At 45.5% G+C, this 27739-nt stretch overlaps 4 protein-coding genes across 5 annotated transcripts; 3 read left to right on the top strand and 1 right to left on the bottom strand.

Annotated features, from left to right (window-relative positions):
- The first annotated feature begins 1160 nt into the window (after window positions 1-1160).
- On the top strand, window positions 1161-1715 carry LOC119659185 (U6 snRNA-associated Sm-like protein LSm6). Its single transcript, XM_038067145.1, has 2 exons — window positions 1161-1372; window positions 1432-1715. Exons 1-2 carry the CDS (start codon window positions 1282-1284, stop codon window positions 1578-1580), a joined length of 240 nt encoding a protein of 79 aa, XP_037923073.1. The 5' UTR covers window positions 1161-1281; the 3' UTR covers window positions 1581-1715.
- A 10017-nt stretch (window positions 1716-11732) lies between these two features.
- On the bottom strand, window positions 11733-18395 carry LOC119659181 (charged multivesicular body protein 4c). Of its 2 annotated transcripts, none has more exons than XM_038067139.1 (5): window positions 18042-18395; window positions 17792-17969; window positions 12454-12551; window positions 12232-12390; window positions 11733-12169 (listed from the first exon to the last, which is right to left on the bottom strand). In XM_038067139.1, the coding sequence occupies exons 1-5, from the start codon at window positions 18217-18219 to the stop codon at window positions 12117-12119; spliced, it is 666 nt and encodes a 221-aa protein (XP_037923067.1). In that variant the 5' UTR covers window positions 18220-18395; the 3' UTR covers window positions 11733-12116. The 2 variants fall into 2 exon arrangements, with proteins under 2 accessions (XP_037923067.1, XP_037923068.1); XM_038067140.1 differs by having other exon boundaries at window positions 11733-12166; window positions 18042-18219.
- An 82-nt stretch (window positions 18396-18477) lies between these two features.
- On the top strand, window positions 18478-19691 carry LOC119659180 (pre-mRNA-splicing factor 38). The gene has a single exon (XM_038067138.1). It carries the CDS (start codon window positions 18673-18675, stop codon window positions 19609-19611), a length of 939 nt encoding a protein of 312 aa, XP_037923066.1. The 5' UTR covers window positions 18478-18672; the 3' UTR covers window positions 19612-19691.
- A 6856-nt stretch (window positions 19692-26547) lies between these two features.
- LOC119659184 lies at window positions 26548-27252 on the top strand. The gene is made up of 2 exons (XM_038067144.1): window positions 26548-26682; window positions 26744-27252. The coding sequence occupies exons 1-2, from the start codon at window positions 26662-26664 to the stop codon at window positions 27122-27124; spliced, it is 402 nt and encodes a 133-aa protein (XP_037923072.1). The 5' UTR covers window positions 26548-26661; the 3' UTR covers window positions 27125-27252.
- The last annotated feature ends 487 nt before the right edge of the window (window positions 27253-27739 follow it).

Genomic DNA, 27739 nt, shown 5'->3' with positions numbered 1-27739 from the left:
GGGTATGTTTTAGCCTGTAGTCCGTCAGAACAGCTGTAAATGGAATTATTACTTTCCGCTGTTACTAGTTAATTATCTTGTCCAACTCCTGCTTAGTATTTTTTTTTTTGTTTATTTATCTTCAAGGCAAGACCACAAAACGTGGATCTTTAGCCTGTTGTATCTCGCCTTACAGATCTTGTCCCGATTCTTTCTGTTTTCTTTCGATAGACCACTGTCAATACCAATCCCTCGCACTTTTAGTTCAACTTTTTTTAAAAAAATCAGAAATCAAATCTACACATTGCAATCCAATAGCACATTTTGCCAATTATACATTTTGTTGAAGTCATTGAATGGGTTAATGGTTTTGTTTACGCTTTCTTTGCAAATATCGTTCAAAAAGTATAATTTGTATTGTACTTTGTTTTGTACTTGGTTATATTATGTGTAAAAACAATTAAGTTAACTAATAAAAGTGATAGCACATTTTCAGTTAAAAATTTGAGGATTGTAATCAACTATCAGCAACGATTTGCGAATTTTTAATCTTTGGGATGACAATTTCAGGATTGTTTCCAGCAGTTGTCATCTTATCGGGTTTATGTGACATATTTCTCGCAAAATACAAAAGAATCTATTTTACTATGTCACCTCGTCCAAACAATCATTTTACTTGAAATCACATGCGCTGCTGCATAGATTGAATCGATACATATTCATGTTGACTTCTATTTTTTGGAATTTAGCCATATTTGTTTATGAAAGTTTAATTCTAGTGGAAATCCCACACAAGTGTATTAGTTATTAATTTACACCATTGCGTAGAAGTACAGAAACATTCTTCGTTAACCAATTTTCTAAACAAATAAGTAAATGGGGTAAGCGTTTATATCATTTGCCTCTTAAGTCTACTGGATGCACTTTATTTGGAAAAGAGAAAGGGCTGTGAGCATTGCTTAAATCTTTCAAGACTATTTTTACGACCCCCTAGTAATTAATATTAATATACGCGTTATACTCGTTACATATATTCGACACAATAAATGAATGTTCCCCGTGAACCGGTGTTTCCCCAAATATTCCAAACATAAACAAATCCAGCGGCTCCACTAACAATTTCAAAACCGGACTATAACCTTCACAACCGCATCTAGTACAATTTGCCGATAAGGGGAAATTCTCCTTGCACGGTGTCAAAGTATGACGTTTCCAAGACGCGCTTCAGCTGGAACCGGACGGATTGTTCTAATTGTTTTCTAAAAACATCTTCGCAAATTAGAACCTTATCAGAAACTAAAAATGTCGCGTAAGGAAGCCCTGTCGCAATTTATAAACCAAATCCACGGAAGACCTGTGGTAGTGAAGTTAAATAGCGGCGTGGATTACAGAGGTACGCAAAGTTCCCGCTTAAATTGTTTTCGCCAATCTAAACAAATTGTCTTTTTCTAGGGGTTCTCGCCTGCTTAGATGGCTACATGAATATCGCTCTAGATCAGACGGAAGAGTACGTGAATGGACAATTAAAGAACAAATATGGAGACGCCTTCATCCGAGGCAACAACGTTTTGTATATTTCAACTCAAAAGAGAAGAGTTTAGGATTTTGAGTTCTGAACATTATAAGTGGAATTTCGTCATTTATTTTGTGTTATTTTTACGAACGAGTTATGTTTTTCAAAAGAACGTGTGGATGAATTACTTCTCAAATAGATTTTAATGAATTTGGATATGTAATTTGCTGACATTGGGTATTTAATCAATCGAACAGAAGGCGATCTTGCCCAATTTATAATCGTCTAATCTGTCGGCAATACTGCTTGGATAATGGAGCCAATTCACAGGACACTAACACTATCCCTTGGGACCCGAGTTAGCAAAATCCATCTTGCTGGTACACATCCGGACATTTGGGAAAGGCCGTGATGAAAGCGGCCATTTCTTTTGCAGTTTCCTTGAAGATTTTCCATAAACAAGAAGAGTTGGTTGCCCAATATGGAACACATCAAGGTGAGTCTCACCCTTTCCCTTCCCTTAATACGTATAATTTCCTCTCGTCATATTTGTCGGAGTGGAACTAAGGCGCAATGACGCTCAAATTGTTGAAATCTGATGCCGGCTCCACACGTTTGACACTTACCGCAAACTCCAAACCTCGACAAAAGTTTGGTTGATTTTGGAGACCAAACACGACATCGCCATTCAGACGTTTGCAAGTACGATAATGCCTTCTGAGCAACTTAAGCGATACACTATCCACACGTTTGAATTTGCGATGGCTTGTTGAGGTTTGGCTACCGTGTGGATCCAGCATGAGGTTCTAGTGGACCAATTTGGAATAATTTATGATATTACTTTGTAAAAACTCTAAACCACTAATGTAAGCGTTAGTGATTGCCCCGAGGCGCCCGCTTAGCGTTGCAGTGCGCCGGAGAGCAGGATCTAACCGGATTACATCTACAGAGCCAGACATCCTACAACTGGAGATCTATTTAAAGTCTCTAGCGCCCGAAACCTGGCTCTAGTTATAATTGCGCAATTGAAAAAGAGGTGCCGAAGGGTTTCTCTTTAATTTCCGCCATAATGCTCAACGGAGCAACTGGTACCAGGAAAAGAGGTTGTGGCAGCTATAGCGAGCGCTGCTTTGCTTCTATGGAATGTTGTCTCTGCCCCCATTGTCCACCTTTAACGAGCATTCTTGAGCTAGGCTGGAAGTCCTTTTAGCAGGGCATTGAGTGGAGCTGTAATTTTCACCGCCTTGGGAATGTAGCGGCGATAGAAATTGAACATGCCGAGGAAATGCCGAAGCTCGGGGGCTGACTCAGGCTTCTGGAAACTCTCGATAGCCTGGGTCTTGTGGGCCGGTGGTTTGATTCCCTCTTCGGAAACGGTGTAGCCGAGGTACTCGATCTAGTTCATACCAAAAGCGCATTTGTCGGGGTTTAGACGAAGCCTCGCTTTGCGTAGTAACTCGAAGAGTTTACGCAGATGCTGGAGGTGCTGCTCATGGTTGTCCTAGGCGATGAATGTGTCATCCAGGTAACATCTTGTGAATGGGCAAGCGCGCAGATGATGGTCCATTGCGTGCTGGAGAGACTGAGCTGCATTTCATTGGCCCATTGAAGAGTGAGTAAAGTCGGAGAGAATGAATGGGCATTGGTTACCTCTGGACATTCACGCTTTAGTGCCTACTTCGTCCTTTTCTGTGAGGCAGTCAAGATCTCGGATTTCTAGAGAGCACATTGGCTCTAGGCTGGAAACAAGAGTCTTCCCCCCTTGACCGCTTCGCAGAACGTACTCTTGGTCGTCTTTGGACCCAGTTCGACGAGAACTCCACCCCCAGTTGTTTCTTTTTTTCCTTTTTCGCCTTCTTTGTTTGGACCCTGGAAACTACTTCGATAAAGTCTCCTTAGGGCACGTCGTCGTCTTTCCGCTTTTCCCCAGTTCACTTTGCAGAGGACTATCTGCGGTCCGTTTGACGCAAGCAGCATTCTCAGCGGGGGGTGTGGCTGTTTCTGCTCTCCAATCTTCCGTCTTCCGCTGCTCTCCACATTCGCCTATGAAAGGAAATGCGGTCCAGTAGTTCCTCCAGTTCCATCAGCCCGTTTTTGACACCGGTGCTGACGTTCCTTTGGAGGAACGTTGCCGACCGCATACGCTTCACCACTGCTGCGCACTTCCTGATGAGACTTTCCTCTTCGGCTCTAGCGAGGATGGTCGACTGCACTTCCACTCGGTTTGTGTCTGAATCCTTCTGCTCAGGACTAACGATTCTGACTGAGCTTATTTCCGGAACAGAGGCACTGCAAGGTATTGAAGTTGCCATATCCGCACGGTCAGTCGCGCCACTTGATGAGACTTCCGCTTTATTGTGGCGCCCCGGTGGCAAGGTTTTTTTTTATAAGTTTATGTATATTCTCCATGAAACAGTAACCAGCGCATCGTGTGCAAGGGAGCGGGCCGCAATAGTCAGGAACGGGTATACCCTCGGGAACACAATGGAGTCGTTATAGCCGTCTTCGGAATATCCCTTTCGGCGATTGGGATCTGGTAAAATGCTTTACGAAGATCCACGACAGAGAAAACTTTGCCTCTGATCTCCTGAAGGAGGTCCTCGACGATTGATAGTGGGTACTGGTCCGGGGCAGTACAGGCGTCTGCAGTCCCCTGCAACCCGCCATGAACCGTCTGCTTTCGGGACGAGGTGGAGGGGGCTGGCTTGATGAGGGGCGTATGATGCCCTGCTCCTGCAGAAGTCTAATTTGTTCCTTGGCTGCCTCTAGGCGGGCGCCGGTGAGCTTGTGCGGTCGCTCGAAAACCGGAGGGCCCGTGGTGTGAATTTCATGCTGTACGGGAAGATCGAATAAAGAGCTGGTGGTGTTGTGCGGCGAGCAGGTGTCGTTGAATTCATTCATCAGTGTTGAGTATCGGAGGACCAATTCGCCAGGCGGTGTGCCGGCCTTAGACCCGATAGAAACACTATGGACGGTCGTCGGGGCTATTAAATTGTGCTTCGATGTGATGCGAGTCAACGAGCTGTTTTCCTTTGACGTCTATAAGCAGACCGTGATGCGCTAGAAAAGCCGTGCCAATAATGGCTGAATGGACATCTGCGATGATCGCCAGGGGTAGATTCGGCGTAACCCCAGGCTGAGCGTCAGAATGTGCGTGCCGAAGGTGTGAATTGGTAAGGCGTTGGCTGCACGTAGCGTGAGAGGCTGGCGCAGGAACTCTCCCCAGTTGACCAAAGATTTCGAGAGCGATGTGACGGAACCCGAATCGATGAGAAACTTGATGCTGAAAGCGCGGTGCCACACTCTGCCGCCTGAGACAGAGGCGGTTCTTTGTGTTTTTAGATATCAACACAAATCCAAATTGCGACTCGTACCTGCAGACTCTGTCTCGTGAGGGTGTGGCGCGACAGGATTCGCGAAATTTATTTCGAATGTGAGCGGACAGATGACGCCACCGGCGCTCTCCACTCAATTTAGACCTCGCCACAGGAGTGGAGAGCAGAGTGCCATGAAGGGACGGCAGATATGTCAGATATTAAATAAAAAGAGAATGGCTGGACTTCTACTTCCATTGACAGGATCTGAAAAAGAAAAAGGACTTCGACTTCGGCTCAGCTTACATTTTTAATAAGGGAAAAAGTTGTTGCTTGAGATATTGAATTCAATTTGATTTTAACAGAAAATGTTTTACTTAAAATAAAAAAATAATTTGCAAATTAATTAATGAAGTAAAGTAAAATAAAGTGTTAATCACAAGGGAAATAAGTTTTGCTATGCTGAGACGAAGAGTTAGCTCCCGAGCAACTGGGTCAGTTTTGGCAGAGCACGAAGATCTCATTGAAGATATTGTCTGGTCTTGGTCTGTCGCGATGAGCTCGTCTGCGAGCGTGGCCTGTTCATCCAGATTTGAGGCCTTTAGCACTTTTAGGAGTTTGCTAATACTCGGCGGAAGCATGTCTATCCATTTTACACGAAGCGCGTCTTCTGTGATCGCATTCCCGGCGTACGTCCGCATCTGTCGTAGGAGCTGCGATGGCTTTTATCGCTCCATTCTAGCTCCGTGAGGAGTTTGTGCAGCTAGCGGTAAGCTGAATCGGTAAGGCGATCTAAGATTGCCACCTTATGATTTTCGAACTTCCCGTTTGCGGGCGGAGCGAGAAGTACATCCGCGATCTCCTGGATAAGTTCCGGGTCGAGAATTGATACGACTAAATCGTATTTATTAGCATCGGAGCATACCTTATTGACATTGAATATCGACTCGACCTAACGTTGTCCCATCGCAAAGCGGCAACGTCACTCAAAATTCCACGCGGCACAAGAAGTTGCTTGCGCCACGACGGTGGTGTCGTGTCCGGTTCAGAGCGTGGCTTCAGCAGTTGCTTCTGCCGCAACGGTGGCGAATGTGTCGTATCCGGTTCAGATTTCACACATTTACGCTCATCTGTCAAAAAAAACTCACGGTCAAGTCTTGGTTATTAGAGGGCCAGATCCTCCTTGACCAAAAGAAGGCGCTTAGCCTTCGCGATTTGAAGTCAGCGCTTGACTATCGATCAGGATGGCTACGGGCCGGATCATTGAGTGTCCACGAGACTATAACTCGGCTAAATTGTGCGTATTGAAGAACATTTCAGCTATTCCACAAACTATCTTTAATTCGTCGGTGTCATGGCGTTGCAATACTTCACGGTTCATCCACTCTGTCCTGGTTGGAAAGCAAAATTCCTCTTGCAACTCGGCTTGTATGTGGCTTAGTCCGTTGGGAAAGTCAGAGTTCCCGAGGTATTTCGTTTAGCATGTTACTATGGGCGTAGGAGTTTACTACCGAATCTCTTCACTTATGGGGTCTGAGAGCACTGCATGGAAAACTTATTTATTATAGAGGTTCGTGGAAGGTGGTGCACCCAGTGACAATTGCATATGTGATTCTGTGGATTCTGGTTGAAAGTCTCTAATTTATTAACTTAGGATCCACACCCAGATACTTAACATTGGAAGAAAATGGCAATATTTGTCCATTTACTCGCGAGATGTGGAATCCAGGCAACCTTGTCTTGGTTATAAGAAAGCATCCCCGTTGTTTCGGTTGAATTTACGCTGAGTCCGCGCTTTACAGCCTCTATAAAATTACATAAAGATAAGAAACGTTGCTGACCAATGGTGGGTAGGTAGGCATCAGTGGCCGCTCTGAGGAGCTCAATTAGCGCTGTAATGCACCGTTTTGATGCCACTAACTCCTAAGACCGTGACTGCTAGAAATCTTTCTGAGGTCTCCAAAGAATGGTTTACCCAGTGTACGTAGCCTGACTCTAGCTCGAGCTAGGCAATCGCAGAGAAAGTGCATGAGAGTTTCCCTTCTTTCTCCGTAGCTTCGGCAATGCGAATTGCAGGGTATGCCGAGCCTGGCGGCATGGTCCCCTATGGGCTAGTGCCCCGTGCAGATCGCCGAAATCTTGAATGCATTTGTATGCGTCTGGCACAGGAGTTCTCGTGTGCGGGCTATGTTATAAACGGGCCTATTTCTTGTAAGCTGGTAAGTAAGTCTTCGCCATCTAAGGCCCGCGGCTGCTAGGTAGTGCGAGTAGACTCCGCCCCTGACAACCGCTAGCCGAAACACCGACTGTATTCTTCGAAAGGCTGCCAAGAGCAGAACCTTGTCTGGCCAATCCGTCAGCCCGCTCATTCCCCTCTATGTTCCTATGCCCGGGAACCCAGAGGAGGGTGACCTTGAGCGTGTTGCTGAGTACAAAGCCTTGATGGCCGCTTAGCTGTCGGTCAGAATGCCTATGTTACGTTTGGGGCTCGAATCTCGCTCCAGTCATCAACAGACTTCCAATGTTGCCAGTACTGCCGCTTGGAATACACTGGCGAAACTTTAAAGATCATACGACTTGGATGTATGTGTATTCAAGAAAACCCCCGCGTCGACTCCACATGCCATCTTTGATCCGTCCGTTAAGAATACTGTGTCATAACCTTGCAACACGCCAATCTTCCACTTTGCCCTGGCTGGAAAGTCCACAGCAAAGTTTCTCATGAAGTTCAGCTTGCTTGTCGCATAGTCCGTGGGGAATGCCCAGATTTCCCGAGGTACTTTGTCTAGGATATTACTGTGGCCGTAGGGCTTCGCTGTCAGCATTCAGATTCACGTAGTCTGACGGCACCCTCACGCTACAACGTATTCAATGTGGAGGTCTAGCTGGAGGGGATGCAAGAGTACATTGAGAGGATCTGCCGGGCAGGACGGCTGAGCCCCAGTAGCACCTGTACACGCGGCAAGTACTTTTTGCTGCAATTGAGCCGTACGTTAGGATTGGACGCACCACAGCAGCTAAAGAAGAAGAGCCGTGGTAGGTGAAATTCAGGTACCCTTATCGTGGTGGTGATTAGCATCAGTTTCCCTTAAGTTGGGTTTATGCCGCATCTTGAGGCCCACCTTTCGCAACGATTCTTCCATGACGTCGCTAATAATATGCGCGAACATCCCTGACACTAATATAACTAAGTCGTTGACATAGGCCACTACCTTCACCCCGATGCTGTCCAATATTCGCAAAATTCGTCCAACACTATTAACCAGAGCATCGATGGTGCCACCCTGGGGCGTGCCTCTGTTCACAGCTCTGGTCAAGTCCTTGCCTCCCAGATCTGACTGGATTATTCTGGTTCTTAACATGGATATAATCCAATGGGTAATAACCCCTCCAACCCAATGCTAGTCAAGGCTTCCTTGACGGTGTTGGTACTAACGTTGTTGAATGCTCCTTCTATATCCAAGAAGGCAGCTAGGATACACTTCTTGTACTGCAGTGACCGCGCAACCGCGGTCACTGCAGTACCTCCCTCGGGGAGAGCGGCTTCTGTAGATTTGCCTTGAGGTAGGCATGCTAAGACTTAAAGTAAGGCGTTCTCTCCAGGGCGCGCTCTAGGGTCTTCAACACGAAAGAGGTGAGGCTGATTGGTCGAAAGTTCTTACGGACTCCTGGCGACGCCTGCCCGCTTCCGGTATGAAAACCTCTGCGTGCGCATCTACAAGATTGTGGTACGTATCCGCCTCTTGGCGGTCTTGATGGCCGATTTGTACCTCTTCAAGCAGTCCTTGTATGGTTGCCAGTATTTATGCATGTAGCAGTTCTTGAAGATTTCCCTGGTCAGCTTCCTGAGATTGGAGAGATCTTCATTCTACCATGGTGCCAGTGTCCTCTTGTTGTATTTAGCAGGGCACGAAACTTTTAAGGCGGTATCGAATGCCTTTTTCAGAACCCCGACCTTTGACTCCAGTTTGTCTTTCGTGCCAATTTGCGCACCGGCAAGTTTGTCCTTGATTATTTGACCAAACTTCCTCCAGTGGATCCTCCTGGTGTCTCTGAAGAGTTTAGAAACCTCTGCGGCGAAATCTAGACTGAAAAGTATCCAACTATGGTCTGAGAAGGATTCTCCACCCTAAGAATCGGTTAGTGGGGTGTTATCAAGGACCACCTCCCATCGGTTACAGTTCTCCGAGCTGGGAAAATGGAAGGCTGGTATGTTGCTCCCGTTACACACCGACAGATTTCTATTTATAATAAAATCAAACGATGACTCAATTGTTCTGTTGATTTCCGAGCTGCCTCGAAGCTAATGCCTTGCATTGGTGTCGCAGCCTATTAATAGGTTGACCTCCTTTATTGCAATGGTGCTCATAAAATATTGTAGTTCTTCTGAGGGAGCTGATCGGTCATGAGCCATGTAAGCCGAGGAAATATACACGTTCTCTGTCTCCCGCCTGCTCTAGTTTGAAAACGACTAGGTCGCTGGAACTTAGGTCTGGATACACAACAGTGAGGATACATGCTTTAGGTCAGTCCTGATCAGCGTCTCCTGTGCTGTGGAATATGTTATAACAATTGCGTTGCAGTTCTTTGAGGGTTCGGTCGCCTCCGACACAAGGCTCCTGTATAAGTGTGATGTCGATGCCTTCCGCTAGGAGTGCTGCAGATTTATCTGCGTTACCCTGAGCATGATCTGCTTGTTTGGGGGGTTCGTCAGTCCCCGTCGGACTTTCAATCTTCATCTCCTCCAACACCTTGATAGTGGCGTCAATTGGATCTAGGTCGTTGTCCGGTTTTGCAGAGCGAAACACTTTCATCTTTACGTTCTTAACACTGAACCGCTGTTTGCCTGCGGTTCATCCCCCTTGACAACAACCCAGTCGTCCCAGGGATTGGACGAGCTTGTCCTTATCCACGCAGATCTTCGGCATCCAGATGCGAGCGGGAATCTCGTCGTAGCTCAAACGCCAAAGGTTGCTGATCTTAGCGATACACGAACCGAGGAAGTACCGGAGAATTGGTCCTCGCAAGCTATAACGTGGAACTCACGGACCACCTGAGAGAAATTAAAGCAGGGGACGGATCCCGTGAGTTCGTCTTTGGTGTCCAAGAGGTGTTCAATGATCATCTCTGACAGCCTGGCCTCAACACTGGTCCCCACCTCCGGCGCTAGTTCGCCGCTAGCGGAATTGTCATTCGCCAGCGCCACACGTAAGTGGCTAGTGTCCACGTCGCTGAACGGTTTCGCAGTTCGTGGCTCGTCGGATAGCTTTTGCTGCTTAGTTTTCTCCAGATGTTGCTTATCGGCCGAGCTCTTGCCGACTCTGCGTCGCTTCCGCTTTTATTCGACTCGTCGACAGTACCGGCCTCCTCATTATTAGCAATCTTACTGAGAATATGCATGGTCCTCTGGTACTGATTCTTGAACAGGATACCAGTGTATCTTCGCTTCTTAGCTGGTTTCCGGTGATCAACGTTCTTGTCGGTCTTTATTTTCCAGGGATCCCATAACGTCGAGGGTTTCGGGTTAGGAGTACTATGTCTGGTACTCGCAGCATCCAGCTTGACGGCAGTAGATTCCAGGCTGGAAACCACTAGTCTGCTTGCCGCCTCGCTCCGGGCGGTCTCTGCGGTTGGTTTCAGCACACCAGTACTACGGCTGGCACCGATTGTACTACTCTCGACGACTATTGTCTCCTGGCTCGATACCAGCAGCTCGTCTTCTGATGGTGCGCCTGGCATCACCACCCCTTCTTGTCTTGTTGGTTTATTTGTTTTTGTGATAATTGAGTCCATGTCTTGGTCCCACGAGTAGTCCGGAAAGGATGTCCATTGTGGCTAGTCTGGCGACCAAGATAAGGGTCTAATTTCAAACTGAAGATGCCCAAGGTATTCAGAGTTCGCATACTAAAGACCAAGGTTCCCATTGGCCACGTAGTTCTAGGGGTATGCTCTTACTCCTTGACTTGGGGTCCTATTAGCACCTTCTCCAGTGCAGGGAAGACGATCTGACGAGGCTGTTACACATGATCAGCAGGCAAGCAGATCCTCGTCAGTTGGATGAGTCCAGTCCTACACACTCTTGGCCCGTCCGAAGACGGTTTCCAGCGGCCCCCGCGAGAAGGTCGTGTGAGGGCATGTCGAATTATGCAACTTTAACTTGAATCATAATCAGACCAGGCCCCACTTTTTAAGCTTTCAAATTATTTGAATGGATACAGAAAATTCATGTCGATAGCAGGCTCTACATCCAGGGACCGTTACGGAAAAGTTTTCATCGACGAATAGAATATGCAACACACTATCAAAACGGAACTGATTTTATAAAAATTTAAGGATCCTTCCTTCTTCAATTCCTCTCTCACTGGAGAAGGTGGAGTAATATTGATGGATCTATGACGAACGCGCCAAGCCCACGTCCACCTGAGAACACGATGATAAGTCGAACGAGGCAAGCGATTAGTCGTATATTTTTCCCTGGAATCCGTCGTGCCGCTTTCATTTAGGAAGTAGTTCCTTTGCATGCGCGATCGCACCGTTTGACTTTTGTCTTTTTGCTTCTGTATCGGCGTCGTACTTGTGGTTGAGTATTTTTAGTATTCAAAGCCACAGCCAACCCGGACGAACTCTATTCGCCACTTTCCTATGTGGGAATAACTCCCGCCCTAGCTGTTGATACAAGCCGGCGATTTATGTAACTCCATCATACTTTGCAACAAAAATAAATACGACAAATTTTACTAAAGTACTTTAAAAATATCTTTTATTGTTAGTTGTTTTCTAGCTTAATTAAAAATGTCGGTTATTCAAGCAACTCCAACTGTTCAATTTTGTCTTTAGCCGGGAAGCCTCTAGCTGTCAACCATAGCGTCACGCGAAGCATATTTAATTTCGTTAGTTTCCTCCCAAAAAAATAAAAAATTCTTCAATTTAGGTAAAAATAACATTTCTCTTTTAATTAGCGCGTTCTTAATTACTTTTACACGGTACGTTGTATATATCTCCTTCTGTATGCTCTATTTAACTCCATAAATACGCAAAATATCATGTTTCATTATTTTGTTGTTGTGTTGCTCCTTTATACAATATTTCTAATAGTGACGTGAATAAAGAATTTCCTTTTATTAATGACTTCCTAGAATTGTTTATTCGTGTTTTACATTTGCGAAATTGAATGTTATCACTTTGATACTTCGATTTCTGGTTTATCATTTTCTTTCTTGTTATAATGCAAAAAACCACCTCAGGTGTATGTATGTATATATATCAGAGATTTTATGTTAATACACGAAGCAGCGAAAGGTGCAGTGACTCTATTCGGCCCAGGCCAGAAGCTCTTTCATTTGAGGGTCCATTTCTTCTTCTTCTGCAACAAAGATAAATGTATCTTTCAGTTTGAAGATGATCAAGAAAAATGCATGAATTTACCTTTCTTCTTCTCCTTCGCTTTCTGTTTGATTTCGTCTGTTGGAACTTCTGGTAACTCTTCCTTGCTAGGACCGGCGATGTCGAGTAAGTTCTTGTCTAATTCTTCTTGTTCAAGTTGTTCTAATTCCTTCTCGAGTTCTTCTTCGTCCATATCTTGCCCTATAAAATATAATGAGAATTATTAATAACTTGCTATTTTTGGAGAAAGTGTTATGAACTTACCGAACGGTACTGGGTTCGAAATGGCATCTGAGATTTCTCTCGCCACGTCTTGCTGTTCAGCGATATCATCCATCATGTCATGAACTTGGTCAACGTCCCTAAAAGTAAACAGTGAACGTGTTTAAAAAAAAATATTACCATCTACAAGAACGATTATATTAATGTCTGAAGCTATATAGATGCTATAGCACAAAGAAAACTATTATAAAATGAAATTATGTAAATCCTTTTAATTGTTGAGAACTTCTTGCTTTGGTCGGCTTGAACCAGGAGTCAGTCACGCTCGTCGCCGACGTGCTGAGCGAAAGTTTCTACGGCCGTCTGAAGGGTCTGACCCTTGGCAACCGGACTCCCAACCAGGTTCTTTGGGAAATGGAGCACCTGGGTGGGGCCAAGGTTGGGTCTGAGCTGCTGAAGTCCTTCCGGCATCAGCGACTGCCGGAGGGCACGCAGGCGGTTCTTTGAAGACGTTGGCCACGACTGCGGACAAAGTCCACGGGGTGTACGCGCGCCCCGTAATCGCGGAGATGTCACGTGGAGCTGCCGACGTGGCGGAATTGAGGAGACAAATGGCCGCGCTTACGGTCAATGTGGTTACACTGACGGCGGCGATGAATGCTTTGCGTTCTAGAGAGCGGTCGCGAACACGTTCGTCGTTCGCCTCAAGAAATGGACGTTCGAGTAGCCGCGCGCCGCGGTCCGCATGGATCCCAGGCGTCTGTTGGTACCACCAGCACCACTAGGATCAAATCACGCTATGTACAAGTCCATGCATATTTCTGGCGAGTTAAAACAACTAAGTTCGCTGGGGAACATCCGCGACGCCTACCCAAAGCGCTGCAGAACGTGGCCTCACAGTGTACGACTCCTTTAGTAGGTTCAATAATCTAGTAGACACGGGTGCGGAGATCTCCCCGTCCCCAGACCGAACAAACCTTTAACTCAGCAGCTGGTTAGCGACAGCAGACTTCACGCCCATCAAAAGTTACGACTACAGGAAAGTAGACGTGAATCTTGGCTTGCATACGACTTTTTCGTGGCGCTTCGTTTCTGACATTAGTGCCGCCATATTAAGCGCGGATTTTCTGTGTCACCATGGACTACTGGTGGGTATGCAGCTTAGGTCCCTAATAGACCGCACAACCTTACTTGGTCAAGATGGCCCAAGAAGCCACAGGATCGGGTCTGCCAATCATGCAACTAACCGCAAAACTTCACCGGACTTTTGAGTGTGGAATTATATGCGGACTCGATTCATTTTTTAGGTATTTATTTAGAACGTGGCTTCTACGTTCTAAATAAAAACCTAAAGAACGAATCGAGTTGGGTATACTAAACTTCTACCGTCTACCAAACAATGGCGAGGAATTTTGTGGTCTCCAGAACCAGTCCAAGCTGTTGAAACAACCAAGTAAGAGCTGGTGGTTGCTATACTTTTGGCATTCCCTCAAAAAGATGTCCCCTCCCCCCTAGCTGTGTTCGTCGATGCCTCAAGCATTGCAGTAGGCGCTGCTCTTCACCAGATAGTGAATCAAATTTGGCAACCGTTGGGTTTCTTCACAGAATAATTGGATCCCGATCAACGGAATTACAGTGCCTATGATCGTGAATTACTAGCCTCGTATTTGAGCATCAAATACTTCCCTTTTTCCCTTCAAGGCAGATCGTTTACCGTGTTCACAGATCATAAGCCTTTAACTTTTGCCTTGATTCAGAAAACCGATAAAGTGTCCACTCACTAACTTCGGCACTGCTAATTTACATAGGACATTCAACATGTGTTCGGTAAAGACAACTTAGTCGATGACGCTTTGTCTTATCTCCGAGATCAACACCCTAACCGTAGTCAATTTTTCGGCAATCGCTGTGGCCTAGAAGTATGATAATGCAATGAGGCTCTAAAGGGACCTAGGCCATATATCCCGGCTGCTTTTTGTGAGGAAGTCGTGGGCCGAAGAGTACATCGCATGCCAAAAATATAAGGTCACTAGGCATGTTAGGAAGAAAGCAGGTGTATTCCCTAAGTCAACAAAGCGCTACCACACCATACAACTCAACATTGTCCTTTGCGAAACTCGCACAACTGCAAGTATTGCCTCAAGATCATTGATCGATTTACGCGGTAGTCTAAGACAATTTCTCCGAGGTACATTTCAGCACAGCCATGTGCTGATGTTTCTGTCGACATTAGATTCTTCGCTTTGGTGTTCTCGCCGTAATCATCACAGACCAGGGAATGCAATTCGAATTCACTCTTTTCTCAGAGCTAGAAAAGCTCTTTGGGTTCAAACGCCAGTGGACAACTGCATGCCATCCGCAGTCCAATGAGCCACTAGACCGTTAGCATCGGATGCTGAAGGCAACCGCTATGGTGTGCGACGAGCTTTCCTGATCGCAGGTTTTACCTTTTCTCTTGCTTATTCCGTACAGCCGCCCATGAAGAGTTTGCTGTCAGCTTTTCCTCTGGGGTCCGGGGAGGGCCTACGACTACCTGGCGGCTTGTTTCTCGACAAGAGAAACGGGTTTGGACAGACCGGATTGTTGCGCCTAGGGGCAGAGCAATGCTAGGTACCCGTTAGGCCGAGCTAAACTTCAGTTGTTCAGTTAAAAAGGTATCATAAGTTAGCAGTTTTTTATATGAATTATGAATTGAGCCCGTTTTTTACTTCAAGTGATTCAGGACTGAAATTACTAGTTCTCCATGTTCCTTCGGTAGCATCACCGCAGGAGTTGTAAGGAGGAGGGAGGATCCAAGGGAGACACCGTCAAGCCAAGGGACTTCGTCTATTGATGGCGGAGCTGTTTGAAAGAACAGTTTACATCCGCATGTTACCGACGCTAGCTATTTCATCTATAAAAGGTGGAGCCTGAACAGATTTTGAGGATTATCGTGAAGTGCAACAAGTTCTTTCGTGATGCGGTATACAAAAGCGAATTGTTATTTGCGTCAGCTCCTACCTCCCTGACCAGCGCAATAAAGAGAATATTTTTTCTTGTGTCAGCTAAACTAGTCCTATATTGGCAATGTTCCCTTTTCTTATTGACTTGTGGGATGGTCTGTCCGGCTCCAAATCGGATTATTCGGGAAAGCACATTATCTCCATAGACACGGTATATGATGATTGACTTACACGGTCGGTGAGCCAAGCTATCTCTTGCGGATATTGAGGGATTATCTGAAAGACCGCTCCCTGCTCTATGAGACGCTAGAGGGCCAAAGGAGGATGGAAATCACGTCGAGAGTAGCACAGGGGGCCATCCTAGAGCCGGACATCTGGAACGCTTCCTGCGATAGTCTGCTGAGACTCGATATGCCCCAACAGTCGCGCCTGGTCGGTTACGCAGACGACGTTGCGGCACTTGTTGTCGGACGCACTGTTGAACAGGCGCAAAGCAGACTCGGTATATCGATGCGACGAGTAAGCGGATGAATGACTGCTCACGGTTTCATCCTTGCGCTGGAAAAAACCCAAGCAATCAGCCTGACCAGAAGGAGAATCTCGACCCTGCGTCCCATATCAATCGGCGAGTTGACTATAGAGTCAAAACCAGCGGTTAAATACCTTGGTTTAATGCTCGATTCGAAGATGAGCTTCTTCAAGCAAATCAAAGCAGCAGCGGACAGGGCTGCAGCTGGAATCGCAGCCTTGAGTCGGCTAATGGCGAATGTCAGGGGCCCTATATCAACTAGGAAACATCTCCTTATGGGAGCAACGTAGTCGGTTCTGCTTTATGGTGCGGAGGTATAGACTGATGCCTTTGACAAGGAGGTACATCGTAAACGCCTTGTTCAAGTGCAGAGGCGGGGAGCTTTGCAAGTGGCGTCTGCTTATCGCACCGTCTCCGAACCGACTGTGATTGTGATCGCGGGAGTGATCCCCGTTGCCCGCCTTGCCAAGGAGTGAAAAACTATCTACCGCCGTAAGGACGAAAACTTAACGAGGTTGTCCGTGAAGAACATCAACGCACCCTTACCGAGTGGCAACTTTCTTGGCAAAATGAGGTAAGGGGCAGATGGATTGCGCGGCTCATCGACAAATTAAACCCCTGGTTGAACAGGACGCACAATGAGATTGATTACTTCCTTACCCAACTTCTAAATGCGCATAGAGGTTTTCAGTCTTACCTGCACAGGTTCGGGAAAGCATGATATCCTGATTGTGTGTTCTGCAATGGAGTGGCGGACGACGCTGAACACACTTTTTCCTCCTGCGGAATGTGGGACGGCTTTCGTCAGCAGCTTTATGCAGACACAGGGGAGCTCTCTCCAGACAACATTTTCAGAGAGATCCTGAAGAACGCTGGCAGCTGGAATCGTATTGCGCATTATGTTCAGGCTCTTCTTATTGCGAAAAAGATTGAACTCGAACGGCGGAGGGGTTGGATGGTAAGGCTCTGCCGAAGGCGGGAGAGCGGGAGGGCTAGCCCGAAGTAATGTGTCAAACGGTTCCAGGCTAGTTCTCTGATGACAGGGAGGCGTTTAGTTGGTAATCCGCCAGCGTTCTGTTGCGGGAGTCCAACACTGTGCGTAAACGCATTCACCTACCTTACTCCCAAAAAAAAATCACACTTCAAAGCCCTGATCCAATGTGGATTGTTGCGCCAAGGACTATTATTATTAGGATACATTGCACTTCCGGAGATTCAGTGTGGTACCGAAGTGAAAGCACGCCACAGTTACCCTCAATTGCAGCTTCTAATTTTCAGCAGTCAAACAAATGCACAATGCAGTCTTTGAGGCACTGTTTGTAGAAATTATTTGCGTTGTTGTAGCATCACCAACGCAAAAGCTTATATTTATGCTTAGCTTAAGCTGTTGGTCATGGAAACCGCGCGCACAAGACGTTGCCCCACAACCAATTTGTTCTTTGTAAATAATCAAATACGAAGACAGTGCAAGCATTTTTGAGAACATTTATGCATGGTATTTATTTAAGATAGGAGGAAGCTCGGCTCCTTTGCTTTTGTTAAAAGAATGCTCGATAAGAGAAGACAATCTACGGTGGAACTCATCATTTATGCTGCTGTCAGCATTTTGTATGAGCAATTGCCGTGAAACATCAACGGAAAACGTCTCAAAGCCCAATCGGACCAGATCGTTGCGTGGCTCGCAACAGATTCCGATCTAACGCGATTGAGGTTATCTTGAGCAGCTCGTGAGAAACACAACAATCGAATGAGTCATCGAAGCCAGTAGAAATCGCTTCTCTCGTACCCTTTCCCATTACTTAACTCCTTTTTGCGACAAATTAAAGGCAAGGGGCTGATGCGTATAGGCAGCCAACAAGAGTTGCCAACGAGATCATTATCGATGAAATAGTTTCACGGGATTACTTACATGTTCTTATGCGCGGCCTTGAGGGCATCTGCAGCATTCTTCATAGTTGTCAGGACCGCAGTGTTTGTATTCGCACTCTCCAGGGCTTCCCTTTGCATTTCAATTGTCGACAGGGTACCATCGATTTGCTGCAGTTGTTTCTCATATCGCTTTTTCCGTTTCAACGCCTGGATGGCAGCTAAATTGATCAAATCCAAAGTTCTCCATCTTAGCGACTACGCCATTGATTAATCCATCCCAGCCTACTCACCTCGCTTATTTTTCGTTCCGTTCTTTTTGGCCGTCTCCAATTCCTGTTGGATCTTTGCCTCTAGAAATTCCTGTTTTTTAATAAGCATGTTTTCTGTTTCGCGAAGTTTTTGAATTGCTTCGCCAGTGGTCGGAGCCACTTCCTTTTTTCCGCCAAACATTTTCCCGAAGAAACTCATTTTGATCGGACACTTTTCCACCCGTTTAAGGACACTAACTGGCACCTAAATGATAACCGACTAAATTTAGGGAGATGGAGCGAAGAAAACGAAGGGAATTGCACTTTTCTCCGTAGACAAAGTCAAGTTTATGACAGGCTATGATTCGCAATTAGAAGAAACTTGTTTTTGACAGTATGCGTCATGGATGTTATCCCCTAGTACGGTGACAGCTCTGCCTTTGGGAATAGGGGGAAAATCTATTACTTCGGTTGACAAGGGGCGTTTGACAGCAACGTGACGGTGATGACAACAAACTTGAGTCTTACTTGCCTGATAGGGATGAATGTAATTAAGCCCTAAAAGTTAACTAGCGCGGGTATATAATTGCTGAACGCCGGGTAGTAACTACATTGCGAATAACCACAGAGCTCAGAACGCTCGGTGGTTCAAGGAAATAAAATTTTGTAAACAATGGCGAACCGGACAGTGAAAGAAGCGCGGAATGTGCACGGGACGAATCCTCAATATTTGATTGAAAAAATTATTCGATCGCGAATCTATGACTCAAAATATTGGAAGGAACAATGTTTTGCTTTAACTGCAGAACTCTTGGTTGATAAAGCTATGGAATTGCGATACATCGGTGGAGTGTATGGGGGTAACATTAAACCCACACAATTCCTTTGCCTTACCCTGAAAATGCTTCAAATTCAACCTGAAAAGGATATTGTAGTCGAGTTTATCAAAAACGAAGAATTTAAATATGTTCGCGCACTTGGAGCGTTCTACTTACGACTGACTGGATCGTCCCTGGATTGCTACAAGTACCTGGAACCCCTTTACAACGATAATCGCAAGCTGCGTCGCCAGGCGCGTTCTGGTCACTTCGAAATAGTCTACATGGACGACTTCATAGATGAACTCCTTCGAAATGATCGTGTTTGCGACATAATTCTCCCCCGGATCCAAAAGCGTCAAGTTCTCGAAGAAAACAACGAACTTGAACCCAAAGTCTCTGCATTAGACGAAGACCTCGACGACGAAATGATCAGCGAAGATGAACTGCCACCGGAGGAAAAGCCAGAAGAGGAGAAGAAAAAGCATAAGAAATCCACAAAGGAAAGATCTAGATCAAGATCAAAGGAACGCGAGAAGCGCTACGAGAAGAAGCGATCGGAACGAGATTATGAAAAGGAACGTGAACGAGAACGGGAGCGTGAATGGGAAAAGGAGCAAGAACGGGAGCGACAGCGTCGGGAACGTGAAAGGGAGCGTGAGAAGGAACGTGAACGGGAGATGCGTGATAGGGAACGTGAACGCAGAGCAAGGCATGACCGGTACGATGATCGATATGACGACCGTGATCGCGATCGAAGGAAGGATCGCGATAGGGACCGGAGGAGATATTAGTGGACTTAGGGTGTAAGAATGATTTGTGCGTAAAGTGGTTTTAATAAAACCTGACTAGGATTCAGCTGTTGTTTACTATAAACTGATTGTTCTGCGAGGGTTTCAAGTTTTAGTTACTCAAAATTGCGGCTAGTATTCAACGATTTGTGTCGTTGGCTGTACCCTCCTGGCTCGCCCATGTAAGACTCATTAATATAAGTAGTCCTGCTGTAGAGGCGATCTGCTAGGTACACTTTGTTTGGCTTTGTTATCCTCCGATAGAATATTTCCACATCACGAGCACAATATAGCTTGGCACGGTGCCTTTCATTGCAGGGATTTCATATTGGGTCTTTGTTATAGATCCCCATTACGAACAGTTGTTTCCGAAAAACTATCGAAATCCGTTTTTGAATGATTTGTAGAATGTGGGAACGCTTTTCAACAAAGATGCCGAAAACCTCTAGACTGCTCGGTTTCTCTAAATTGAGGGATTTTCTGGGCTGGGTTTGCCACTCTGAGGTCAACCGAAGTGAGTTGATGGATAGGTAGATAGGTATCCCGCTCCGAGGATCCCAATTAGCGTTGTATCGCGTCATTTCGATGCCACCAACTCGTAAGATATTGACTGCTGTGGTAAGAGCAAGTGAGACAGAGTCCAGCCATCTACAATCTTCAGAGCCAGCCCCAAGAATTCACAAACCTATTGTCCGTAGCCTGGCTGTAGTAGCAGCTGGGAAATCGTAAAGAACTTTCAGGGTTTCTCCTTCTTTTCCATAACGTCGGTATACCGAGTCTGGCAGCATGGTACCTAGCGACCAGTGTTTCGTAGATTACTGTAATCTTGTACGCATTTGCATACGTTTGACCCAAAAGCTCTTATGATCGTGTCTTGTTATAGGCAGGAAAAATCCTCTTTGATTTGGCGCACATGCGGAACCTTCGCCACCTAAAGTCAGCTGCTACTAAATAGTCCGAGTAGATTTCGTTCCTGACAGTCGCCACAGATTATGCCCGCTGAGGGACTGCCAAGAGCAGTCTCGCCTGTCCAGTGCGTCAGACAGCTTATTCCCTTCTACGAGGTTAGACAATTAAGTAATGAGGCTGAGTCCATAAAAACCGTATATTTAAAAATTATTCTGCAACTCTACCGTCCCCTTGGGCAGCTATACAGCGATTCCAGCGCGGTTTCCACTCTTCGTAACATTTCTGGAACGCTTCGACTGGGATGTCCGCGAGTACCATCGTCACGGCCGCTTGGATGTCCCTAATTGACTCAAAATGGGTTCCTTTGCCCACTGATTTTGTTCTAGGGAACAAAAAAAGTCCTAGGGTGACATCCGGGCGAATAAGGCGGCTGTTGCATCATGGCGATCCCTTTAGAGGCTAAATACTGGGACACACTGAGGGCGGCGTGGCACGGCGCGTTGTCATGATGAAGGATCCAGTTACGAGCGATGTCTGGGCGCACCCTGTTGACTCGTTTTCGCAATTTTTCGAGTACTTGGCGATAGTAGACTTGATTTACGGTTAGCTCCGGTGGAACAAATTCTTTGTGGATGATTCCAAGGCTATCAAAAAAGGTTTTCACCTTCGACTTGCTTTTTTTTCGGGCGGAGGCATGCGGAGACAACCATTGTGAGCTTTGGCGTTTGGTTTCCGGGTCGTATTGAAAAAAACAGCTCTCATCGCCTGTAATAACTCGATCAAGCAGCGTGACATCGTTTTCCACTTGTTCGCAACAGTCTTCTGCGAGGGTCATTCGATGCTGCTTTTGCTCCTCAGAAAGATTCTTTGGAACCATTTTCGCGTACAACTTTTTCATCCCGGAATCGCCTATTAAAATTTGTCTGACTGTTTCATGGTTCACACCCAGTTCCGAGGCCAACATTCGAAATGCTGCGCATTCGCGTCAGTCCGAACCTCGACTGGTCTCCCACTCCGCGCCTCATCTTCCACGCTTTCACGCCCCTCCTTAAACTCCTTATGCCATCGAAACACCTGGGCACGGCTGAGCGCACTATCACCAAGCATTTTTACAATTGTAGCGTACGTTTTCGAAGCTGTTTCGCCCAATCTGGCGCAAAATTTTATTGTGACGCGCAAACTAAACACGCTAGAGCAATGGTGAATGCATCAATGGAGGGAGGAAGGATGTCAGGGAAGGGGAAGGGAATTTGTAGGTTTCCCACAAGCGCGGCAATAAAATCAGTCTCATTACTTAATTGTCTAACCTCGTAGGTTCCTTTGGCCGGGAACGCAGAGGAGGGTGGCTTTGAGCGTGGTGTTCAGACTGTTTAGCGCGTCGCTGCAATACCCCACCAAACATGAAGATGTCGTTGCTAAATACAGAGTCTTAATGGACGCTTAGCAGTCGATCAGAATGGCTACGTTTCGCTTAAACACGTCGCCACGCCAAGTAGTAAAATGACAAAAGGAAACATCATGTTACGCCGTCAGAAATCCGTTTACCCAAAGACAAAGAGTCTGCGAATAGTAAATCATTAACAGAAAAGGAGAGGAAACGAAAAAACACTAGACCGTGAGTTCTGTTCAATGAGCCGACGGAATTGAAATCCGTTTCAAGATGAAGTTAGAAGACAATGGAGCAGAAGTGTCTTCGATAATGCAAGTCCCCCCCCCCCCCTCGCAAAAAGCGAGGTAACTCCTTAACAGTTGAAAAATCAAATTTGGATGGATAGAACACAGAGTACGAGTGCCGATATCCCCCACCAAGTATTTCAGGTGCCTGCATGCCGTCGATGCGTCACCAACGAAAACGAGAATTACGTTCTCTGCAAGGATCGTGGCGCGCCTGGTGAAAGCGTTGCGTTCGGGACAGTGTCTAGTCTTCAGGCCGGAGTTAGAAAGAACTAGGACGCAGCTAGCATGATCTGCATCCTTCAATTTAACATGAACCAGAATGCAACTGCTCACGAGTTGCTAGTGCTAATCACCGAGCAATTCCGGAACAAAGACCGGGCTTTATGGCAATTCGACTTATAGGGTATCGCTGCCATCTAGGTTCGCGACGGTATTCGACTTCGCTTTCTTGCCCAAGGCCGAGGGAATGGCTGTTTTCTTAGTTTAGGGATAACGTTTTATAGCATTTACCTAACGTCGAATGAGACGACGCCAGAATTTTGACGCCTTGGAGGACCCCACGCGGCAATAACTGGACCCGTAGTTTTAAGCACCGAATCCACGTCAACGTTCCAACGCCCAGGCAGCGAAGGAAGTCTCTCGAAATCTCTGACAACTTTGGTGGACGGGGGCCGATTTTTAGAAGACTTCTCGGCTGGAAGGTGGCGCGGCTCGCGCTAATCAACAAAGGAAAAGAAGACCCTAAGCTGAGCTTGACACGGTGGGAAACTGTTCGGAAAGCTCATTTAGAGAAGATTCGCTGAAGGGATCTGTGCTGCCGTGGACTTATCCCCAAGGCAATTCAGGTTCAGAGCAGGGAAATCCACGGTGGCTGCTGTTATGAAGGTCTTCGATACATTTCATCGAGCCGAGGCACACAGCCTCCGGCCGCAACGGATAGTGCCCCTTATAACCGTTGATGTCAGAAATGGCTTCAATCCCGTAGAGTGGGAAGATGTACTAGGTACTTTAGAAAATTAATTCCATGTGTCGACCTGTCTCTTGCGTATGTTGAGGTATTATCTAGAAGACCGCTCCTGCTCTATGAGATTGGATTGGATTTCCGCCGAGTCCACATCTTACAGTCCACAGGCAAATCTTTCCCAGCGGTCCCTCCATTATTTCACTCATAATGGATGGAAACATCTGTGACACCAGTATCACCAAGTTATCGGCATACAGCACCGGAGAGATTGTGCCACTGTTGGGCGAATCTCTGCTGACAGCCCTGGTCTAGTGGTTACCTCTCAAAGCAGACTGAATTATCCTAGTTCTTAGCAAATATACTATACAATGTGTAAGATACGCCTCCCATCCCATTCTGGTTAGAGCTTCCTTGATAGCTTTTGATACCTTAATACTCTTCCTAAATGGATCCCTTACAAAGTTTACCCCTGGAGAGTTCTCACTAGCACCCTTGCTACTGGAAAGCCCGCTTTCGATGTTCGAATGATATTTCTACTTCGAATTGACTGCTATGACATGGCTGTCAGCTGCTTAAATAATGTTGGTCCACAAATAGTTATACGCCCCAACATGATGTGCCAGCACGATGCACCATGGTGAACATCTGGGAGATGTACCGTGGCACCCACAGCTCTGCTACCAAACCTTACTCTCACCTCTACATGGCATCTGCAGCTAACCAGAGAGGGTGAGAAGTGGGTCTATTGCGCTGAAAAACGAGATTTTGTGTCACACCTGGCTGTTTGTAAGAAAAACTAGGGAAGGTTGCCTTAAAAATAATCCTAAAGAGGTCAACGGACATGGCATTGGAATACGATCTGAAACTCAATTTTAATTGTTGCCTTTCTTTGTGACCTGAGTTCATAAGATGATATCTAACCAGAATGGCTTACAGGCTAAAGAAATCAAATAGCCTGATGAAATCAAATAGCCTTGATGAAATCAAAATAGCTTCTTTCCTCTGGGATTTCATATGCGAAAAATATGTTGACAGACCATTTTATTCTACATACGCTATCAGATCTCTTCGTCGATGGTGGAAGACACAAAGACTCATAGGGTAAATAAAGAGAGACAACTATGATGTTTTTCCTCTCGCCATTAATCTGGTATTGTTACATGGCCGTAACTAGGTTCTGAAAACAGAACTGTCTGCATGGTTGCCTCTAGCAGTCTTGACATCAAGACACAAGCTCTCGGTCTTATGGATCTTTCATCGTAAAAGATCCTAGGCCCTTTTACTGATCCAAAGCCACAGAGCCTATTAAATCTACTCCATGCTCTTGCACCAGAAAAATGTAGGGGTAGTTCTCCAGTTTTGTCAGCCTCGCTGCCAGCAGATAGGCGGAGGCTTTGCCATGTTGCAGCGTAATTTGACCAATCTTTATATTTTTCCACATAAACTTGGTCTAATGTTTAATAGAAAACAGTTAGAAACGTATGCCACAGTTGGGTGTTACCGGGTTTTCCTAACACCATACCGTCAGAGACTCGATCCCTTCGTGTTTGATTTCTTTGAGAATAGCCGCAATTGAAGGTGCAGCAGATCCCATGCCCTCATCCATGAAAGGTCTCTTCTCATCACGGAGAGCATTCTTCTGTTTTCCACTTAATACCTTCACTGATTTGTGGTGTTCGGTTTGCACAGATCCGATCACACAAACTGGCATCAAGTCAATTCCGTTAACGTCTCTAGCTTTTCTTTCTTCGGGCTGTTCTGTAAATGATGTAGGAGAAATTTTCAACAAGCGGGATTTACTCTTTAGTCCTTTCGCGACCCCCATACGGTGGTTCGGCCGAAGATTCCGCTTCCTTGCGTCCCACTTTTTTGGACATTACCGCTCCTGGTGGTGCAACCACGTTCATGTCCTTGATTCCCAAGGTGGTTTACTTTTTTCCGCAGTGCCTTTCCCTGTCGCCGGCTTGGAACCTTTACAAGTTCACGATGTCCCGACCGCTTGTCTTCATTTTCACATACCAGCATTACAGATTTCTTCAGCTCTTCTTGGTAAGGATGAAAGAGAAGGTTCTGACAGCAGGTATTCAACCCCTCCTTAGTAGCTGAAGTTCCCTTCTGCTGAGCCATCGTTTTTCGCTTACAGGTAGTCGGCCGTAGTCGGATTTCCAGTTTCTCCCAAGCTGAGAGTTGCCATACTTTCCTTTCTGGCTGGCTTTGCCATAGACACTAAATGCAAGCTTTCCATTGAGTTGGAGAGCATGCTTTTTCGTTGGTGGACATGAATTTGGTGAGGTCTCCAAAACCTACGCCTCGGCTGCGACCTGATTGCTCATAATCGCGCGTTAAATACTTTACTTCCGTATTCATGCTCTTTGACACCCTTAGGATAGTAGTAAAATACTTAAGGCTCCCCCCACGACAAGGTGTTGTCTGAGGGGGAGGATAGATGTATGTACATAATGGAAAAAAATATAAATAATAAAAAGGAAGGTGTAAAATACAAGGTTTTTGGTATGATAAGAGGAAAAAGAAAAATGATCATCTAGTCAGTTCGTTGCAAGACAAAGCAAACGAAATGATGTACATGTTACGAAGCCATGAATATTACATATTGTATAATAACAGGCTCCAAAATGCCACTCACATATTATATTTTGTAAATTTGGTGGAGTCCTGCTTACATATATCCTAGAAGTACATCTTCAGAAATACTATACTGGGATACTGGGAAGTTTGGTGGAAATGCTACTATTATTAACAGAATCAAAGTAGGGCAATGTTGTCTGCTTCGCGTGAGTTTACTGCACCCTAAGAGTGTAACATAAAAATTCAATATCCTGAAGTATCTTTCAAGTATCCAAATATTTTCATATAAATAATAAATTCCTGTCCATTCCTGAAGTGCCGAACTTTCGCTTTCCGATTTATCTATTATAAGATTGACTTGAGCTGATATTCCTTTTCTGATAAGTCAGAAGTTAAGCAAACTTTACTTACTCCCTGATATATTTCAAAGTTCTTGCCCGTTTAGACTATCCAGTTCCTCTGGTTTTCGGTCTGGAACTTTGGACATATTCCAAAATGCACGTCATATTACGCATGCGTAATTCATTGAATTCAAATTAGATACAGATCAATGCACCAATGCTCCAAATATTCCTCGATTGCAATCTCACTTGTTGTTGATGTAACAAAGTCGCTTTACAATGGGCAATGGTTACATCAATTCGATGGGCACTTTTCGCAATGAACGAAAAAGATATCTGGATGCAACTTCCTAAAACAGTTACTGTTATTACTTTCTTCGATTGTCGCCAATAATCACGACATGAATTTTAATCAAACCCGAGTTATGGCTGCGATATGGCACTTGCATGTGTTGAACCCAAAACACTAGACCGAAGGTGATTTCTTTAGTTTAAATTAGATTCGCTTTCAGTATAGTGTCTCATTCAGAGGAAGTCAGTTGAGTCCTAGACGGTAGAATTACAATAATATTCAAAATGCGAGTGGCTACATTGGTGGTAAGAAGATTATTATTATTGTGGGCTTAGAAATTATTCAAATGGCTATTATCCGTTGTAGCTTTTCACAGTTCTATGCATTATTTTCTGCGAGAAATCAAATGCAACCATAGATCTTTCCAATGTGGACCTATCGAAATTCGAATATTTCAAAAATAAGGTTGAATCTAAAGTGATGGCGAAAGCACAACAGGCAATGCAACTATTAGCACCGCTCGCGGGTAAAGTGGAGAAAGCCAAGGCAGTGGCCACATATTTCCAAAATGTTATACTCGGTAATCCAGAACATACTAAGGAGGAAATCATCGAATTCGATCCTCATTTCGGAGAATCCTGGCATCCTCACTACGAACATCACTATGGACCAAGGGGAGCGCATTTAATTGAGGTCCTGGGGCATGGATATTCTCCAAGGCAACTACACGAATATGGAGCTATCTAAGGAATCTGGTGGATATTGGAAGAGTGCATTATTGGATGGGTGCCATTGTTGTATAATAGCATGAAAATTTTATCTAAGAGAGTGCTTAATAGTTAATTATGAGAAATACACTTTTATAAAAATCTTAATTTGAGTGTGTTTGTCTTTAAATTTATATTGTGCAACAACATTTGAAAGTGATGGAAGTGAACATTACGGTGTTTTCTCCTGTTATCATAATGGCTAAGCGCGATTAGGCGATGAAATTTAGCGAAATAGACCGTAAAAGATCGCCCACAAACACTGAAGCCCCTTCGAAGTGTTCCGTCGGCACGCGTCTCTATGCTAGTCAGGCTCAGGAATTTGAACACTTCAATCCCTTACCTGTCAGTTAACAAAAACTTCACGTGTCCTTAAACCGATGCGTGGCTCCACACCGGAGCCTGAAATAACAAACGTTACAATATCGCGCGTACCTAACGGAAGTATACACGCGATCTAAAGTTGGAAATTAAAAAAAAAAGTAACGGGTGAAACGCGCGCGTTATTGTTTCTTTGAGGGAATGTTGATTTATTTTAAGTAATCCTAAAATTGTTCAAACATTGTGACTCGCCAGAGGGTTCTCCGTGCGATAA

This window comes from Hermetia illucens, chromosome 6 (assembly GCF_905115235.1).
Source record: "Hermetia illucens chromosome 6, iHerIll2.2.curated.20191125, whole genome shotgun sequence".
Lineage (NCBI taxonomy): Eukaryota > Metazoa > Arthropoda > Insecta > Diptera > Stratiomyidae > Hermetia > Hermetia illucens.
This window is presented reverse-complemented; position numbering and strand designations above follow the sequence as displayed.

Excerpts from the sequence above, each read along its gene's own strand:
- LOC119659181 (XM_038067139.1), bottom strand. The coding sequence starts at position 18,219 with ATGAGTTTCTTCGGGAAAATGTTTGGCGGAAAAAAGGAAGTGGCTCCG. Across the intron at positions 12,391-12,453 it reads TTCGAACCCAGTACCGTTCG|GGCAAGATATGGACGAAGAA; the intron begins GTAAGTTCATAA and ends TATATTTTATAG. Across the intron at positions 12,170-12,231 it reads AGCGAAGGAGAAGAAGAAAG|AAGAAGAAGAAATGGACCCT; the intron begins GTAAATTCATGC and ends TCTTTGTTGCAG.
- LOC119659185 (XM_038067145.1), top strand. The coding sequence starts at position 1,282 with ATGTCGCGTAAGGAAGCCCTGTCGCAATTTATAAACCAAATCCACGGA. Across the intron at positions 1,373-1,431 it reads TAGCGGCGTGGATTACAGAG|GGGTTCTCGCCTGCTTAGAT; the intron begins GTACGCAAAGTT and ends GTCTTTTTCTAG.
- LOC119659180 (XM_038067138.1), top strand. The coding sequence starts at position 18,673 with ATGGCGAACCGGACAGTGAAAGAAGCGCGGAATGTGCACGGGACGAAT.
- LOC119659184 (XM_038067144.1), top strand. The coding sequence starts at position 26,662 with ATGCGAGTGGCTACATTGGTG. Across the intron at positions 26,683-26,743 it reads TGCGAGTGGCTACATTGGTG|CTTTTCACAGTTCTATGCAT; the intron begins GTAAGAAGATTA and ends TATCCGTTGTAG.